This window comes from Myotis yumanensis, unplaced genomic scaffold (genome assembly GCF_028538775.1).
Source record: "Myotis yumanensis isolate MYYU_CA2020_CCGP unplaced genomic scaffold, mMyoYum1.0.hap1 SCAF_4, whole genome shotgun sequence".
NCBI classification, from domain to species: Eukaryota; Metazoa; Chordata; class Mammalia; order Chiroptera; family Vespertilionidae; genus Myotis; species Myotis yumanensis.
In genome coordinates this window covers 104,399,206-104,417,729 of record NW_027223755.1, presented here as the reverse complement: position 1 = coordinate 104,417,729, position 18,524 = coordinate 104,399,206, and the positions used below count along the sequence as shown (strand labels likewise).

At 51.1% G+C, this 18,524-nt stretch overlaps 1 protein-coding gene across 2 annotated transcripts in view; it reads left to right on the top strand.

Moving 5' to 3' along the window:
- The window catches only part of GTF3C1 (general transcription factor IIIC subunit 1), a 91,893-nt gene that overhangs the window by 60,610 nt on the left and 12,759 nt on the right, over positions 1–18,524 (top strand). For both annotated transcript variants that reach the window (XM_070413421.1, XM_070413422.1), the window contains 12 exons: positions 2,569–2,666; positions 3,490–3,586; positions 3,702–3,879; positions 6,593–6,758; positions 7,153–7,288; positions 7,746–7,827; positions 7,961–8,149; positions 9,755–9,912; positions 11,988–12,130; positions 14,352–14,433; positions 16,063–16,175; positions 17,986–18,048. In XM_070413421.1, the coding sequence (XP_070269522.1) occupies positions 2,569–2,666; positions 3,490–3,586; positions 3,702–3,879; positions 6,593–6,758; positions 7,153–7,288; positions 7,746–7,827; positions 7,961–8,149; positions 9,755–9,912; positions 11,988–12,130; positions 14,352–14,433; positions 16,063–16,175; positions 17,986–18,048 (1,505 nt within the window). The remainder of the gene's footprint in view (positions 1–2,568; positions 2,667–3,489; positions 3,587–3,701; positions 3,880–6,592; positions 6,759–7,152; positions 7,289–7,745; positions 7,828–7,960; positions 8,150–9,754; positions 9,913–11,987; positions 12,131–14,351; positions 14,434–16,062; positions 16,176–17,985; positions 18,049–18,524) is intronic.

The following is an 18,524-nucleotide window of genomic DNA, read 5'->3' as shown; positions in this document are numbered from 1 at the left end:
AAACTATCCTCATTTTTGTGGATTCTCTTTTTCCGTTTTTTCTTTTTTAAATCTTTACCAGAGGATATTTTCCCATTGATTTTTAGAGAGAGGGAAAGACAGAGAGAAATATCGATGTGCTAGAAACTCATGGATCGGTTGCCTCCTGTACGCGCCCCAACCAGGGCCCAGGCCAGGGAGGAGCCTGCAACCGAGGTATGTGCCCTTGACCTGAATCTAACCCAGGACTGTCTGGTCCGCAGTCTGATGCTCTAACCACTGAGCAAAACCAGCTAGGGCTATGGATTCTTTTTCATTTTGCTGTTCTGATTGGGTGTTTTCTGCTTCCTTATCTTAATATCTCTGTTTCATCTACTCCACTGTTGATTCTCTGTATTTATATTCTTGCTTTTAGTTAAAGTATTCTTCATTTCTGGCTGGTTCCTTTTTATGTTTTCCGTCTTTGTTTCTGTGTTGCCTGTCTTTTTGTTGATGTTCTCACTAAGTTCCTTATGCATCCTTATAACCAGTGTTTTGAACTCTGCGTCTAGTAGATTGCTTGTCTCCGTTAGTTTAGTTTTTTTTCTGGAGTTTAGTTCTCTTCTTACATTTGGGATGTTTCTTTGTTTCCTTATTTGGCTGCCTCCCTGTGTTTGTTTATCTGTATTAGGTAGAGCTGCTACATCTCCCAGGCTTGGTAAAGTGGCCTTGTGTAGTAGGTATCCTGTAGAATCCAGTGGCACAGCCTCCCCCCAACCCCGATCACCCGAGCTGGGCACTTCATATGCACCCCCCATGTAGGCTGTGTGCACCTTCCTGTGGAAGCTATGATTGCTGTTGGCACCCCAGTAGGAGGGAATTACCCCCAGGCCAATGGCTGTGAGGATGAGCTGTGACCACCCTGGAGGATCAGTTGTGCAGGAGCCAATCCCATAGAGCAGGACTTGCTTCAGCAGGGCTCTGGTGCCTGCCGAATCCGCCCCTTGAGTGTGTCTCTTGGGAAGGTAGTTGGGTGGTGTTTGGACATGGTCTGAAGCTCTCCATGGGGTGCATTGGCTCTGGGTCCTCCTGGAAGATTCAGGCCAAGGTCAGCTGCTACCTGTCCCCTGCCCAGGATATACCCCCAACCCCCACCCCATGAGCTACAAAGCAATCTTCAGATGGCTGCTACTTGTGTTGGGCTTGGAGATGCCCAGGAGAGGCCAAGCTGCACACCAAGGCTGGCTGCACTAGTGACAGGCCTGGGGCCACTTAGCGAGAGGTACAGGCATGCAGCATGCTGAGGCCAAATGCTACTTGTTTAGAGATTTTAGGAAAGTATAGTGTGAGCCAAGATGGGCCATTCATATAGAAAAGCCACTGGAAACAGCTTGGGTGGGCCCACAAGTTGGATGAGGCTGGGTCTCAGGGAATCACCAGAGCAGGATGAACAGTGTTAGCCAGGTTGATGGAAACTCAAATATGGAGCCCAGCCTGCTGGCTCTGTGGGACAGAGAGCTCAGTGAAGGAACAGTGGCCTCTGCCAGCACTTCTGCCTGGCAGAAAGGTGCCGTCGCAGTTCTCACCTTGATGCCAGTCAATTCAGTTCCTCCCTGTATATCCCTGGTGCCTTTCCACCTATTGCTCCAGTGCTGGAGCTTAGAGCACATGAGTCCAAGTAAGTCTGTGTGGGCCCTTTAAGAGGAACTGCCTGGGACTTCAGCAGCCCTCCGTCTCACTTAGCCACAGTCCCCGCTGGTTTTTACAGCCAGAAGTATGGGGACTTCTTTCCTGATACTGGAACCCTAGGCTGGGGGGGCATGGGGTGGGGCTGGGACCCTCGCTCCTCAAACCTCCACAGCTGAGATATCCCTCCCTACCACACATGGGTGTGAGACCAGCTGTTCTACATCTCCGCCCTTCCTATCAGTCTCAGTGTGGCTTCTTCTTTACATCCTTAGTTGTAGGGCTTCTGTTCAGCTAGATTTCAGGTGGTTCTGAATGGTGGTTATTTTTTTGTAGTTTACTTGTAATTTTGATGTGCTTGTGAGAATTTCCAAGTACTGCATTTACCTGTTCTTAAAATATAAATGAGTATATTCCCATGTCATCCCCTGGAAATATTTTAGCAATTTGATTGCCCATCAGCAGTATATGAGGGCAGTGTGGCAGATGGGCTGGAAAGGAGGGGTAACATGATTGGAATCACAGATGTGGGAGGTTTGGGGGAGGCAGGAAGGAGGAGGCACCATCACCATAGGGCTGATGGGCAGGTTGAGAGAGGCTGCAGACCAGAAAATAGTGGTGTGTTTTGCCCAGGTGGTGTTGCTCAGTGTTTGAACATCGAGCCATGCACCAAGAGGTTGCTGGTTCGATTCCCAGTCAGGACACATGCCCGGGTTGCGGCTCAATCCCCAGTGAGGGGCATGCAGGAGGCAGCCAATCAATATTTTCTCTCATCGATGTTTCTATCTTTCTCTCCTTTCCCCTTCCTTTCTCTCTAAAATTAATTTTTAAAAGATTAAAGAAGATAGTTGTAAATGTTTTTTTCACAATTCTAGCAATTCACTCTGGTCTTGAGGTTGAACTGAACCCTAAATCACCTTGTAGGTGGACAACCTGGATGAATTTCTGAATGACCCTCTGAAGCAGCACACGCTGATCCGCTTTCTCCCCAGGCCTATCCGGCAGCAGCTCCTGTACAAGAGGTGAGTCCCCGGAACAGACATAGAGTGGCCGAGGGTCCCTGCACTCCCCTTGAAGTTAGGGTCTGACTCCTCATTAACCAGGAATAGGAAAGGTGTCTGCCTCGCTAGTTGTAAAGATTCGAGGTTTTCATTAATTCAGCCACCTGTGAGCCTTCTAAAGCCCGGGCAAATGAAATGTGGGCTGGTAAATTTCATACTTGATTTCAAGGGTCTTTTAAAGCAGCGGTTCTCAACCTGTGGGTCGCGACCCCTTTGGGGGTTGAACAACCCTTTAACGGGTCACCTAAGACCATCAGAAAACACATATATAATTACATATTGTTTTTGTGATTAATCACTATACTTTAGTTATGTTCAATTTGTAACAAAGAAAATACATCCTGCATATCAGATATTTACATTATGATTCATAACAGTAGCAAAATTACAGTTATGAAGTAGCAACGAAAATAATTTTATGGTTGGGGGTCACCACAACATGAGGAACTGTATTAAAGGGTTGCGGCATTAGGAAGGTTGAGAACCACTGTTTTAAAGTAAATTCTGCTGATAAAGTCTGCAAGCCTTAATGTGGTTTTGTCCTTTTGTTACTTTTACTTTCTAACCCAAAACCCCAGTTAGAATTGATGCTCCATTGCCCTTGTTGGGTGTGGGAAGGGCAGTTCTGGGCTCCAGTACTGTGCAGGCCCAAGGCCCATCCTCCAGGTCCCACCAGGTAGAAGAGGAGAATAAGTGAGGTGCACTCCTCACCCCAGATGCAGACCCCCTGACCACAGTCAGCGTGTGGTGTGACTGGATCCTGCTCCTCCCCTCTGTTTCCCAGACGATACATTTTTTCAGTGTTGGAGAACCTGCAGAGGCTGTGCTACATGGGGCTGCTGCAGTTTGGTCCCACAGAAAAGTTTCAGGATAAAGATCAGGTAATATCTGTCAAGCCCAAATTGAAGTGGTCCTGACTGTTAAGCACAGTTTCCAGGCAGCTAACCTGAGGCTGACTCTGAGGTCTCTCCCGCCCCATCCCTGCCTTCCTTGCAGATCTTCATTTTCCTGAAGAAGAAGGCGGCTATCGTTGACACCACCATCTGCGACCCACATTACCACCTCGCCCACAGCAGCCGGCCCTTTGAGAGGCGTCTTTATGTCCTGAATTCAATGCAGGATGTGGAAAACTACTGGTTTGATCTGCAGTGCGTCTGCCTCAACACCCCTCTAGGTACCATCTGTCTTTGCTGGTCCTCACTGTTTCCCCCCCTTTCTGTGGAACAACTGGAATTAGAGCTGGAGAGGACGAGATGATGCCTCGTGGTTTTCAGGCTCCCGGAGGCCTATCGTGTCCTTGGGGCTCCCTTAGAAAGAAAGCCCAAGCAGCTCCACTTGGTCTTCATTTATGTGTTCATTCAGCAGGTGTTTATGAGCACCTCAGCATGCATTTCCTGTGCCTGACCACAAGCAATGAAAACACACCACGTCCCTGCCTTCCTGCGACTTCATTCTTAGGGAGAAGGCGCACACACACACACACACACACTCCGAGGAAATAAACAGGGCGATGAGCTGAGGGCATTTGAATGAAAGGTCAGAGGCAGCCTTTCTGAGGAGGAGACATTTGAGGCTGAGCCAGCCGTGTCCAGAACTGGGGAAGAACATTCCAGGCATGGGGAGCAGCACGTGCGAAGGCCCCAAGTGTGGTTGGAGAAACAGAAAAAGCCGGCATGGTGGGAAGGAGTGTGGCAGCTGAGATTGGGAAGTGGGCAGGAGGCAGACGCTGGGGCCATGCAGGACACGGTGGTTTGGATGTGTTCTAAAAGCCCAGGAAGATGGTGGCGGTTGTAATCAAGGAATAACAAGGTCACTATGCCTTTCAATGCTTGCCCTGGAGAACAGACGGGGACAGGAGTAGGAGAAAGGCCAGTTGGGGCTGACTCGTGCCCCAGAGAGATGCACACTGTGACAGTGATGGAGGGGCAGATGGGGAAGGCTGGGAGGAAGAACTGTCAGACTTGCCGGTGGGTGAGTCAAGCTTTGGGTGGGGCCTTTGCTCACATTGTTTTCCTCTCCAGGATGTCCCCAAGCCCCTGCTCACCTCGCAGGTGGCCTCTCCTATTTCACGTGTCTCCTCTTCGAGAAAACCTTCCCAGCACCTTTACTATCATCGTCTTATTTCATTCTGTGGCTTCTGTGAGCACAGGACATTGGCTTGCATCCCCATGGTGCCGGGTACACAGTGACTCCCATAAATGTTTGTCGAGTGACTGAGGGTTTGTGGGAGCTATAGAGCCTCCCTCCAGCCCAGTGTGCTTTCCTCGAAGCCAGTTCTCAGCTGGTCTTTTCTTGCCAGTTCTACCAGGAGAAAAAGGATGGGCATCGGATTTGCACCCGGGAGAGACATCTCGTCCTCCTTCTCCTGTCACAGAGCTGCAGATCAGTGTTACATGCTGGTTTTTGCACAGCAAGGATTACATACTTGTTCCGTGGGATTGATCAGGGTCAGTAGCGTAGTGAGCACTTGTATTTAGAGCCTTTAATGGGTCCAGACGAATTTTAGGACATTGTGTGTCACAGACTCCTCTGGCATTCACTAGTGAGCTAGGCTTTTACTATTTCAGATTTTAAGTTATCTAATTCCCCTGCATTTTATCCCTAGATGAAAACTTGTGAGCCAGTGTGTTATTTGCACCAAAGATTTTCAGGCTTAACAGTTAGTGAATTTCCATCCATCCCTTTTAGTGTTTGGGAGCAGACATGTGGGAGGCTTATTGAATCCATTAATCAGACCTTGATTGTCCCGTCATTTAGCGAACATGTGAGCGGTTCCCCAAGGATGAGGGGAAAGCACCATCTAAAAGACGTGAGCATCCTTTAGAGCAGGGGCTCCGGACACAAGTGTGCGCAGCAGCACCTGGGAGCCTAAAGTGCAGGTTCCTGGGCCCCGTGCAGAGGTTTGGACTCGGCAGACCTGGGCTGGCCTAAACCTGCATTCCTACCAGCAGCTGTGCTGCACAGAAGCGTCACCTTAAGTCCCCTTAGGTTCAACTGCCCATTCAAATGCATGACCTTGGACAAGCTCTTTGTAACCTCCTGACTTTAGGGGACTGTGTTTCACAGTGTCTCCATTTCTAAACTAGGAATACCACCACCACCTTATGGGCGGAGGCAAAGCTTCACCCAGGGGTCTCTGTAAACTTGGCTGAGGGTGGGGGGGACATGGCCTCTCCCCACAGCCCCTCCCCCACCCCATTAAGTCTCCAGATGAGCATGTTATGAGAGGGTCTTCAATAGTCTGCAAATTGTCATCACTTTCCCTTGCCCTATTCAAGCAGCAGTCAGCAGTTTTAGTAATAATTTATGTTTTCTTAGGAGAAATGCGATCTTCTTTATTGTGGAATAACTGAACGTAATCACTCCACTGAATGAGTGCTCCTCTTGGGCACTCGGGAAACAAGTGGCTGCTCCTGGCTGCTCTCAGGGAAACTGATGCCGCATCAGCTATCTGTCCCATCCCTGCCGCCCCGACCTCTGCAGCCACAGCCCAGTGCGGTCATTTCCATTTACTGCCTCCTTTGCTGGCACACAGCATGCCCACGGGGCCCCCAGGAGGGAAGGCATATGGTTCCTCTGCTCATAACTCCCCGAGCCTACTGTGTTCTTTGGTCGCCTACTTGCCCACCCACCTTAATGGCGTTCAGCCAGAGTACAGGCCCTTTTCTCAGTCCCCCCTCAGTGTCTAACTCTTCCTCCACCTCCCTCCGGCACCTGTTACAAGGCATTTTGTGCAAAGAGGTTCTACCAGTCTCATACCTTCTCCTCTGTTTGGGGGACCCTGGTCACAAAGGGAATCCATTCTTCTCTGGCCACCCAGCAGGCACGGTGGCCCGCCAGCACCACAGCAGGAGGGCGGCCTCAGTAGGACTTGTTTGGTTTTCCAGGTGTGGTGCGCCACCCGCGTAACAGGAAGGACAGCAACCCAGAGGACAGCAACCCAGATCAGGGTGGTGATGACAAAGACAGTCTGCAGAAGGAGCAGAAGGAGCAGGAGAGCGCCATCCACAAGCACAACCTGGAGCGCAAGTGCGCCATGATGGAGTACTCCACGTAAGTCCCTGTCCCTGGACACGCTGTCCCCATGTGCAGGGTCATGGCGAGGCTCATCCCACAGGCTCTGGCTCCCTGTTGGGCTTCAGCTGTCAGACCGGGAGTGCCTGAGTCATCAGTGTGGCAGCTGCAGATTGGTGGCCACCAGCCATATCTGGTCTCGGCCGTACTCTAGTTAGCCCAGACACTGTTTAAAAAAACAAACAAAAATGAGTCAATTGCCAAAAATTCAAAATTTGGGAATTTTACCTAAAATTTGAGGGTTTTGACAAGTTCTTCACTTCTGTCAGGTGTTTTTCTGTCAGGGGAGGTAAAAGCTAGTTGTGGGAAATGCCCTCACCTGCTCCTCGGACTCTCCAGTTCTGAGGAGCACTCTTTCTATCTCCCGCCTCAGGGGCAGCCGTGAGGTGGTGGATGAAGGTTTGATCCCCGGGGATGGGCTGGGAGCCGCTGGGCTCGATTCCAGTTTCTATGGACACCTAAAGCGCAACTGGATCTGGACCAGCTATATCATCAACAAGGCCAAAAAGGTGGGCTTTAGAGGTGTGGGTGCGCACATCCCGGCCACCACCCCCGGGGCTGCCAGCACCACACATCCTCTTGTCCCTTTCCCAGCTCACAGTTCCTGAATTGGTAAAACCAGAAGTGACCAGAGACACAAATATTTACTTCCATGTGTATCGATAGCCTGGACTGTTTTCCTTCTCAGCTGATTCTAACTTATTCTGTGATGTGGATAGGTGTTCCTTTTTAAAGGAGGAACAGAAAGTCTGTGAGACAAAACTCATACAAGAAGGGCGTGTGTGCAGTTAGAAAGTAGCTGGACAGGAGATCCATGTCCTGCAGCAACCCTGCCAGCTTCCCGGCAGGCACTGCACAGCCATCCTCAGCTTCTCTGTCACACTCACACTCTTTGCTTTTGTGGCTCTGGGCTCCTGGGGTTCATGAAACCACATGCTTCATTCCAGTGCCGCACTTGCCTTGTAGGAGAACGCCGCTGCAGAGAATGGGCTCACGGTGAGGCTCCAGTCTTTTCTGACCAAGCGCACGTTGCCCCTTGGTGCTGGAGGTACGTGTGCACCAGTTCCGCTCAGAACAGACATGGTACTAGCTCAGGGCCAGCATGGCCGCCGCACATTTCATTTGGCTTCTGGCTTTGCCGAGCTCATCTTGAAATGCTCATCTCCTGTGATTACTTCTAGGCAATGGCAGGTTGGATATCTGGGGAGAAGCCAGAGCAGGGTCCGAGCTCTGTGTTGACCAGGACGAGCAGTTTGAGATTGACCAAGAGCCCACGCTGGACAGGAATCAGAGAGTGAGGGGTGGCAAGAACCAGAAGCGGAAACGGCTGAAGAAGGACCCTGGAAAGAAGATGAAGAGAAAGAAGAAAGGTTATATGATGATCATTTATGTTTGCCAGGCCTTGTCTTTGCACATTCGGGCTCAGAGACATGCAGCGGGCTGGCGCCGCTGGGCCCGAGCTCTGCCCTCAGACTTGGGTTTCCACCTGCCCTCCATTTACAGTGCTCACTCTGTGGTTGCCCTAGTTTCCAAATCCAGCTGCCAGACAGAGATCCTGGAGTTTCCTTCACGCTGCCCCCTGCTTTCTCTGTGTTTATGAGCCTTTTCACTAGTGACTGGCTCAGTAAAACTTCTGACTTCATCTCAACCGAAAAAACCTTAGCAAAAGTCCGTAGCAAAATCTTCATCATAACCAGCTAAAATCCTATTATTCTTTTGGTTTACTTTTAATATCTGCACTTATGCTAATCAGGCCAAAGTTTAAGGCTTATATATTTAAATTAGAGGAAAGATGGGTCCTGGAAGCCTGCAGTCTCTTCGGAGCTCCTGAAGCTCTGTGTGCTACTCTTTGACTGCACGTTGGCTTCTTCATCTGGGCAGTGTTTACAGGGAAGGAGGGCAGTGAGGAGTAGGGTCTGTCGTTATGTCACCCAAGTGGCTGCGTGTTTTGGCGATGGTCTGATAGCTAGCAATTTCAGATGAAAACAGTGTTGAAACAGGAGCCTGCTTCCGGTGGCTTATTTGGCCGGTGTTTATCACAAACAGCCTGTATCAGTTGAAGTGGCCGCTCAGTGTAGCCCATCCAGATATGTGTCAGATCAGCTTGATTCACAAAGACCTGAATTCATTACAAGGCAAAATACAGTGTGGTATTGCTTTGAACCCAAATTTTCCCACCCTGCTTTTCTTCTGCCTTAATTTGGAAGATCACTAAACAGTCCTTTGGAATTGGCAGTAGCACATGGCAGATACTGTCTTTAGTATCTCCCCCAAGAGGAGGAGACCTTGGAAAAGCCAGTGGGTACGAGCTCAAGTTCAAATCCTCGGTCTGCTACTTAGGTGTGTGACTTTGGGCAAGTCGCTATGTCAGATTCCTCCACTACAGACCCAGGATAATAACTATATCTTTCTCATAGGGTTGTAGCAAAGTATTGTAAGTTCATATATGTAAAAAGCTTAAATCAGTGTTTGGCACATAGTAAATATTCCATCCTGTTAGCACTGTTATCCTTTATTAGCTCCATTGTGCCAGGTGCAACACTAGACGTTTCCGTCTTGTTCGGTCCTCAAGGCAGCCCTGTAGGGTGGCCTTGTCCCCACGGTGCACCAGAGTTCGCACATCTCTGAGGTCACAGAGCAGCGGAACGGTGGGGTCCACTCATTTGCCAGGCGTGCCCTGAGCGTGCTCCAAGGCTTCTGTGGAGGTGCCGTAAAGGGCTTAGCTCCACAGTAAGGCGGCTTGGAGACTGGCAGACAACTAACAGGAGGCTGCATTCAGGCTGCCCAGCCCGTCCGTGAAATTCCACCAAAGAGAAATGGTGAAAAATCTGTCGGGAGGGGCTGCATCTTTTGTGGTTAGTTATACAGCTTCCGGGCCAAGTGAGACTCTGATAACTGAAACCCTTCCCCTCTCCAGAGTGACAGCTCCCCACCAGTTGTTCTAGGCTCACTCCCTTCTCCCCTTGTGTTCTTAGAAGAAGTCCAGGAAGAAAAAAGCAAAAGTCTGCGTTACCATGATGAGGCCGACCAGAGCGCCCTGAAGAGGATGACCCGGCTGCGTGTCGTGTGGTCCATGCAGGAAGACGGGCTGCTCATGCTCTGCCGAATTGCCAGCAACATCCTCAACACCAAGGTACTCGGCCACCGTCCCCACCGTCCCCCGCTCCTCCCAGCCTCCCGCCAGCCGATCTGCTTGTCCCTTTCAGGGAGCTCTTTCCTGTGCGACCCACACAGGAACTTTGTGGCCCATGGGGCCGCTCATCTCATCTATCCCAGCTGGTCTCTGGGGAAAGCATTTCCCAGAATCCTACCAATTAACACCACTCCCATTTTTGCACATTTCTTTCCAGCCTTAGGCTAATACATACGAATCTTTGCCTGGCTGCAGGCAAAGCAGACCAGAGCTGTTCTCTCTTCATCAGGAATCTAACTAACCCTTTCCCGTTCCCTCCTCCCACCCTCATATGCCTGAAAAATTGTGGTTCCTCTTTCAGTAACTGCTCCTCCTGTATGGAAAGGCTTCACTGATCCTGTCTAGTGGGAGTGATCTCTGTGTTCTCCCTCTGCCCCTTGGACATACACTTTTTTTTTTAAGTTTTTTATTGATTGATTGATTTTAAAGAGGAAAGGAGAGAGAAACATCGATTTGATGTTCCACCCACTTATGCATTTATTGGTTGGTTTTTTTGTGTCTCCTGACTAGAGATTGAACCTGTAATCTTGATGTATCGGGATGATGCTCTAACCAACTGAGCCACTCAGCCAGGACATATATTTTGGACATATACTGCCTCTGTTGCCTCTGGCACTTCTTGGCCCACTGGAATTGCTGTTCCTTAAGGCAAAGAAACTTCTTATTTGTGTTCATCGCTGTAACCCCCAGCGTGGTGCCTGCCACACACTGCCCATCCAGTCGGTATTTGCTGAGGAGTGTGGAATGGTGCGGCGGCCTCGCCCGGCTCCAACTTTCACATGGCTCACTCCTCTGCCTTCTGCTCCACAGTCCCCACACTCATGTGTCCTCCCTGCCTGTGTTCCTGAATTCCCAATGGGTGGGGAGGGACTTGCTCCCTATCTAGCAAACTCTCCCTCTTTCCTCTGATGTCACTGCCTCCAAGAAGGTTCCACAACCCAAACCAGAGTCCATCTCCTCGCCATGCTCCCCAGAGCAGTCTCACCACTCAGGCTGTCTGGTCCCACTTTGCAGCAAGGCCCGGGAGAGCAGTCCAGGTGGGCGAGTGTCCCATCAGGCTGGGTCACAGAAGCCACCAGGAGAGTGAGCTCTGCCATCGTCCAACCCAGGGGCTTTGGCAGGTGGTAGTAACTTCCAGGGAGATGGTGAGGCAGCGTCATCAGAGCCCCATTGGCGCTTCCTGCTCTCAGCCGTGACAGCCACGAGGGGTCTGCTTCGAGGTCCTGTGCCACGATGCTCTGTCCACAGGCTCGTCAGACCCCTTGACCACCTTCCCTGACTCTCACCCTCAGCCCCTCCTAAATTCCAACCAGTCCCTTCTCTAACAAAACACCTGAAGGGGACTGTTTCTGTTCTCTGCCTCTATACTGGCTTTTTTCATCACAACATGGGCAAGCGGTGTCTCCCTCCACCCACCCTGGATGCCACGGGAGGAGCTAGGAGAGGCCTGCGCCTGAGGGGAGGCGGACCTCCACTCACTCACTTGCACTTACACCGTATTCGTAGGCTATTCATTCTGGGGCCATGAGAAAATGCCTCGTCTTCAAGCTCCTTCCTCTTCTCAGCTCTGCCTTCCTGCGTGACTGAGGTCCTGAGTCTGCTGACCTAGTGCATTCTGGGTCTGCTAGTGTAACAGACAGAATGTTTTGGAGCACGCAAACTCTGTAGCTAAGCCTGTGAAACCCTCTAACTAAGCACCTTTCACATTTTCATAACCTCCCCTCGCGTATTGCCCTTCTAGTCAGTCCTACACCCAGCACCCTCTGAGCACCAGTCTTGTCAAAAGCACCTTCCCCACAGGACTCTGGGGCCTTATTTATTCCTCTCTGCCCAGCACCTCACTCTGCCAGGCACGTTGTTAGTGCCAAGTTAATGTGACGCGTAAGCACAGGTGGCTGTGCCGAGTGCCCACTGACGAGGGAGGCACAGAACACCTTTGTCCACTGTGTGTGTCGGTGACCCAGGCGTGGGCTCCGAGGATCCTGATCTCCCGTCTGGCTCTGTGTTTGATCCAGGTGAAGGGCCCGTTCGTCCCCTGGCAGGTCGTGAGGGACATTCTGCACGCTACCTTTGAAGAGTCTTTGGATAAGACCTCTCATTCGGTTGGCCGAAGAGCTCGCTACATAGTCAGAAACCCACAAGCCTACATGAACTACAAGTAAGCCTTACTGAACGTCTTCCCTCCAGGGCAGTGCTCCAAATGTTCTGGCTCACTCTGCTCCTCCCTCGTCCGTTTGCGTCAGGGTCGGGGTGGATCCCTGAGAGCACTCGGAGCTGCTCCGTACACGCCAGCGTCTGCCCGTGCTGCTGCTCATTAGGGAGATTGGCCTAGATTTATTGAGGGCTGGGCCCGATTCTAGGCACTTTCTCACGCAAAGTATTGTTTAGATGTTGGGAAAGCCTAGGGAAGGAGGTTACAGATGGAGAAACGGGGGCCAAGCTGGCTGGTGACTTACTGGATGCCACACACTTAGCACGTGGAGAAGGCGGGGCATCTGCCAATGTCACCATTGTTTCGAGCACTCCGGGCAGCTCCTGGTGTCCCTGTTGGTCACAGACCTCACTGCGGGAGCTAGCTAGGCAGGACTGGGGTCCTCGGATCACGGACTCAGCCGTATAGTAGCAGAGCTGGGTGTTCCCTAAGGGTTTCCCAGCCAGGGCCTGGCTGTGTGGTGGTGTGAGCTGGCTGGGTCACATAGCACCCCCTTGTGGTTTGTCTTTTGCCAGTGGGGCAGTCCCTTACCCCCTTCTCCTCACAGGGCCCAGGCAAAGAGCCAGTGCCAGCCTCCTCAGACTCCTCCACGGGCATGGGCTTGAGTGGGGGGGCACCAGAGAGCGTCCAGGTGTTGGGGGAGGTGCCCAGGCATAGCAGCCAGTGTGAGAGTGGGGCCAGGACGGGAAACATGGAGGGGTGGGAAGTGCCGCCTCCACCCACTGGTAGAAGAGCTTGGCTCTGGGTTGATTCTGAGCCACGAGCTGCCTGTAGTCAGTTAAGCCCAGCCCTGAATTGTGGAGGAAACGCAACTCAGCCCAAGTTTCTCAGCCTTGGCACTGGGCCATCGGGGCCAGATCACTCTTTGCCAGTGGGCTGTCCTGTGCAGTGTTGGAGGCTGAGCAGCATCCCTGCCTCTGCCCACTAGATGTCAGCACCTCCTCATGTGTCTCCAGGTGTCCCTGGGGAACGGGGGGCGGGGGAAGGGGAACGGGGGTAAATCAGCCCAGTTTGGAGCCGTTGGGTTCCACGTACAAGGGGCTTTCCTATGTGAAGCCACTGTTCCCTGTGCACAGAATCTTAAACTTTTCTATCTGAAAGTGTTCTGATCACCTGGTTCAAACTCTCTTTTTTCCAGAATAGAAACAGGCCCAGGGAGAGTAGGGGAATTGTCCATGGCCCAGGGAGTTGGCAGTGAAGTGAGACCTGGGCCCGGCAGGCTGCAGGGTCTCAGGCCTGGGTCTTCATCTTCACTGCAGTCAGAACGGTGCGATCTAGGACGGGGTTCTCCACTCAGGCCGTTTCCTCGCCCGGGAACAGGGTCATAATTCCAATAGCAACCATACCTGCCCGGGCTTGGCACATGTGTGACCCCGGCGTCCCTCCGTGCTTACAGGGAATGACAGTCTGTCTGCCAGCTCTTTGTGCAGGTTGAAGTGCTTGGCTCATAAGAGGCCAGCAAACTCTTGTTGTCTCTTCCTCCATTTCCTCTGGGCAAGTTAGGCTCCCTACATCCTGGTGTCTGGAGGTCTGTGGAGCGGACAGACAGTGCTGGGGAGGACGTTGGAGCTCCTGACAATAATGAGCACCAGTGCCTATGTGAATATTTTTAAATTTACAGAACACTTTCACACAAGTCGTCTCACTTGGTCTTGGCCAAGTTCCTGGGAGGGCAGTTGGAGTCACTGGTCTCAGCTTACACATGGAGGACAGAAGCTCAGAGAAGCCAAGGTGTAAAGTCTGAGCAGTAATCAAGGTGTAACCTGACTCAGGCCTGGCTTGAATCAGGTTTGGCTAAGCCCAGATCCTTCGTTTTTACAAGCTATAACCACACAAGAGGTATATAAGAAAGTCACGCTTTATGGTTAGGCCAGGGGTCGGCAAACTCATTAGTCAACAGAGCCAAATATCAACAGTACAACGATTGAAATTTCTTTTGAGAGCCAAATTTTTTAAACTTAAACTATATGGGTAGGTACATTGTTATTAACTTAATTAGGGTACTCCTAAGGCTTAGGAAGAGCCACACTCAAGGGACCAAAGAGCCGCATGTGGCTCTCGAACCACAGTTTGCCGACCACTGGGTTAGGCGAAGCCAGAAACGTTAGACCAGAGCTCTGAGCGTGGAATCACTGCAGCACCAGCCTCATTGATCTTCCCTCTGCAGGGTGTGCCTGGCCGAGGTGTACCAGGATAAGGCCCTTGTTGGAGAGTTCATGAATCGAAAATGTGACTACGAAGACCCAAAGGTAGGCTGGGCGGTGGCTGGGTTCAGCCTGCTCTCGGGCAGGCTTTCTCTGTCCTGGTCTGTCCCCTGGGGCCACAGTGCCTTGCCGGCCTCACCAGCATGGGGGTTTCCTGCTCTTTGGGGAAATGGGCTGGGCAGGTCTGTGACTTTGGACATCATTGGATCTGGTCCAGGATTTGTTTTTAAAGGTTAGAATTTGACGTGCACCTTTGCAGTACTGCTGTGCCTTGGGCCTATTTTATTAAGGAAATAGGGCAGCTCTGCAGAAGTTATAAGTAGCTAGACTTCCTGGAACGCTTGCAGATGAGACTCGGAGTGGGGCTGGCACAGTGGCTGACAAGGAAGGGCCTGTCTTTACAGACCCAGATGTCTCTGCTCTTCAGCTCGGAGCCCACTGCGTCCGCGCTCATTGAGCTAACACCAGTCTCTGCTGTGTGTCAGGCCTGGGCCAGCCCTTCCCTCAGGAAGCCATGGGGTAGTGGGCTGCACAGCACAGTGCAGTCCCTGAGGGGAAGGCACGGGTCCGAAGGAGAACCAGGAGTGCTTACGGTGCAAGGACAGAGAGACTGTCTCAGGGGCTTGAGGCTTTGTTTTCCCGTACGCCAAGCCGTCTAGAGGAGGCAGTGCGGGCAGGTGCCGGCGGGGGAGGCAGGTCCGTTCTGTCACTGCACTTCCAGTCCATAGCAGTCAGCTCTCCATCCTCAGGCCAGTCCCCTCAGCCCCTCACAGCAGAACCCGAGGGCGAGAAGAACTGGGGAGGGGCTGCACTGGGTCCACTGGGCCTTGTGTCATGGAGGGACAGCCTTTCCCAGAGACCCCCGAGGTTGCCGCCATTGGCTTAGACCTGTCCTGACTCATCCAGCTGGGCTGAGGGTGCATCCTCCCCAAACCCAGTTGGAGCTGGGTCTGCTCCTGAGAAAGATTGGGACGAGGAAGTAGGCTGCCAACGGCATCTGCTGCAGAGAGCTTCCCGGAGGTGTCGGCACTGAGCCCAGACTCAGATGAGGGGCCGGCTGAGGCCACGGCCGTGAAGGAAGGGGGCTGAGGTGGCCCGTGGGTGTAGTGCTGGGAGGGCCGCAGGGAGGGAGGGAGTTCATCCTGGTTGGACACATGGTCGGTTTCTTGGCCACACCATGGAGGATAAACTGGAGGAGTGAGACTGGAGGTGGCAGGGCAGTGAGGGGCTGTGTTGCGATTCAGCCTGGAATGGGATGGTCACAGTGCAGGTGTACAGAGGGGACTGGTTTGGGTCCATGGTTGATTGGAGGCGGGGAGGAGAGGAAGGAGATGGGCGCAAACAGAGTGAGGGAGGGAGGAGCAGACCTGGAAGGAGGCGGTGATGGGGGTTGGGGTGGGACACGGGGGGCATCCTGGGGACTGTGTGGACAGTTGGGATCTTCCTGGGGCCAAGGGCAGAGCTGCCAGTGCAGTTGTGAGGGCTGTCAGTGTGTCCTCCTTCCCAGGTGGACTCGGTGGGCGGGGAGCCGGAGGCGGGGCAGACAGCACTTCTCAGTTAGTGTTTCTGGGCGGCCGCTGCCAGGGGAGTTGGTTACAAGATTGTCCTTGACATCTCTACTGAAGCCGCCCTTCAGGGAGGAAGTCCTAACATCTCATTCTCTCACGTTAAAAGGTGTGTGCCAACGAGTTTAAAGAATTCGTGGAGAAGCTTAAAAAGAAGTTTAGCTCTTCCTTAAAGAATCCTAACCTTGAAATCCCAGACACACTCCAGGAGCTGTTTGCCAGGTAAGGTTCTTCTGGGGGTTCAGTGTGGTCCTCGTGAGGCAAGAGGAAATGTCACCGGCCCCGGGCCAGTGGTCGCACGTGGCCTTGCAACTGAGCCTGCTGGCTGTCCTGACGCTGGGCCACCTCATCTCACGTGAGCTGGGAGGCCACTGCCCCACTCCCAGCACTCCCATTCATCCTCCCTTCAGGGCTGCTGCTGACTTAATTCAGGTTGGTGTGCTTCTGCTAAGATTGCTCATGTTAGCCCTGCCCGTGTACTCAGTGGTTAGAGCGTCGGACCACACACCAAAGGGTCTCGGGTTCGGTTCTCCGTCAAGGGCACATGCCTGGGTTGCAGGTTTGACCGCCAGCCCCAATCAGGGCTGGTGTGGAAGGCACCTTATCAATGTGTCTCTCTCACATTGATGTTTCTCTCCCCCTCCCCTTCTACTCTCATAAAATAAAATAAGATAAAAAAATAAATAAAATATAAAAATGCAAATTGCTCATTTCACATACAGGGAAACTCTGAGATGTAAGGAACTTGCCCAAGGTCACGGTGCCTGTGAGCAACAGGGCCGAAATTTGAACTTGGGTGGGTCTGACTTCAGAGCTCCGGCAGTTTCCAACTCAGCCACTCGGCGTCTGGAGAAAACGTGCTTGGGTTTGAGCACAGAACCCCGTGCAAGTGTCTGAACCACACCTGTTTCCTCTGCTTAATCCCAGTGGGAATCCCCTCTTCGCCATCCTCAGTAACATAGTCTCTCTAGGAAAATTTATTTCTGAGTTTCTTCCGGTAAGGAGATGACGTTCATCGCTTAGTTCCAATACCTGATTCTGTTGGAGATTTTTTTCTTTCATACGATCAGCAAATAATTTATATTGGGCTGCTATATGCCAGGTCCACGGATTCGTAGTCATTTCCAGAGTTGACACCCTTGAGCTATTTGGGAGTTTTGGTTTTTTAATGGCAATGAACTGTGCCCCCGATTCCCCAATAGCACGGTTTATATTCACATGTCCTGTTCACCTCTCTGTAGCTTTAAAAAAAACAGAAGTAATCTGTAATTTCAACACCTAATACAGCCGTTCCCTTTTTGGGTATTTTCTTCCAGTCTTCTTTCTTGTGCTTGTTTTTAATCATAATGAACCCACAAGTTTATATCCTCCCTTAACAATTAACTGTAGCTCCCTGCCTATTAACATTGTCTTGTATTGCTTCATAATTGTCCATAAATGAACATTCCTCATTTTTTCAACCCTCATTTTTTTTACATGCTCATTTGATAGCCAGAACATAGTATTTTCTCATTTTAACTTATAGGTACATATTTTCATTTTAGTAAGTTTAACATTTTTTCTTATTTTTTAAATTTATTTTTATCAAATTTATTGGGGTGACATTGGTTAATAAAATTATATAGGTTTCAAGTGTACAAGTCTATGATACATCATCTGTATGTTGCCTGGGGTGCCCACCACCCAAAGTCAAATCAACCCCCTCTATCCTTCACTACCCTTCCACTCCCCCCCCCCACCCCCCGCTTTACCTCTGGTAACCACCATACTGTTGCTGTGTCTGTGAGTTTTTGTTGGTTTGTTTTTCTTGTTTGCTCATTTGTTGCTTTCAGTTTTACATCTCACTTATGATGAAATCATATGGTTCTTGCCTTTTTCTGTCTGACTTACTTTGCTTAGCATGATATTCTCAAATTTAACATTTTTTAAACATTTCAGCCAATAAATGGCCATCTTGAGCCAGCTGCAGCTTGGTTGGTGAAGGTCTGCTATGTTGCATGGACATGCTTTTTTGTTGTTGTTTCTTATGCAGATACCGAGTTTTGGTGATTGGAGACCAAAAAGATCAAGGAAGGAAGGAGGACAAACTTAATAGGCAAGTACTGACATACCGAGTGCCTTTCCTCAGCTGTCTGACTGGGTTGCCTACAGCCTAACACAGGGATCATCTAGGGCCACTCCAGCCTGCCCCCTGCTTTTGTATATAAAGTTTTATTGGAACCCAGCCATGCCCATTCTGTATTGTCTGTGCTGCTTTCATCAGCACATCAGAGTTGAGTGGTTGCGATGAGACCAGATAGCCCACAAAGACTAAATTATGTATCTGGCCCTTTACAGGAGAAGTTTGCTGACCCCTGACCTCCAGTGTCACTGGCCTGGGCTTAAGTGGGCTGGGGAAAGGGTCTGAACTCTCAGCCCATGAGCTTCCTGAGCTGAAGTGGTTAGAAAGCCCAGCTTTCTCCCTGTCTTGGATGAGCAGTATTCAGTTTGATTTGAACTCTGTGTTTCAGTGAGAAGCCTATTCCCTTTAGAGAAAAACTTGTTTAAAATTGGATGAAAAGAACATATAAG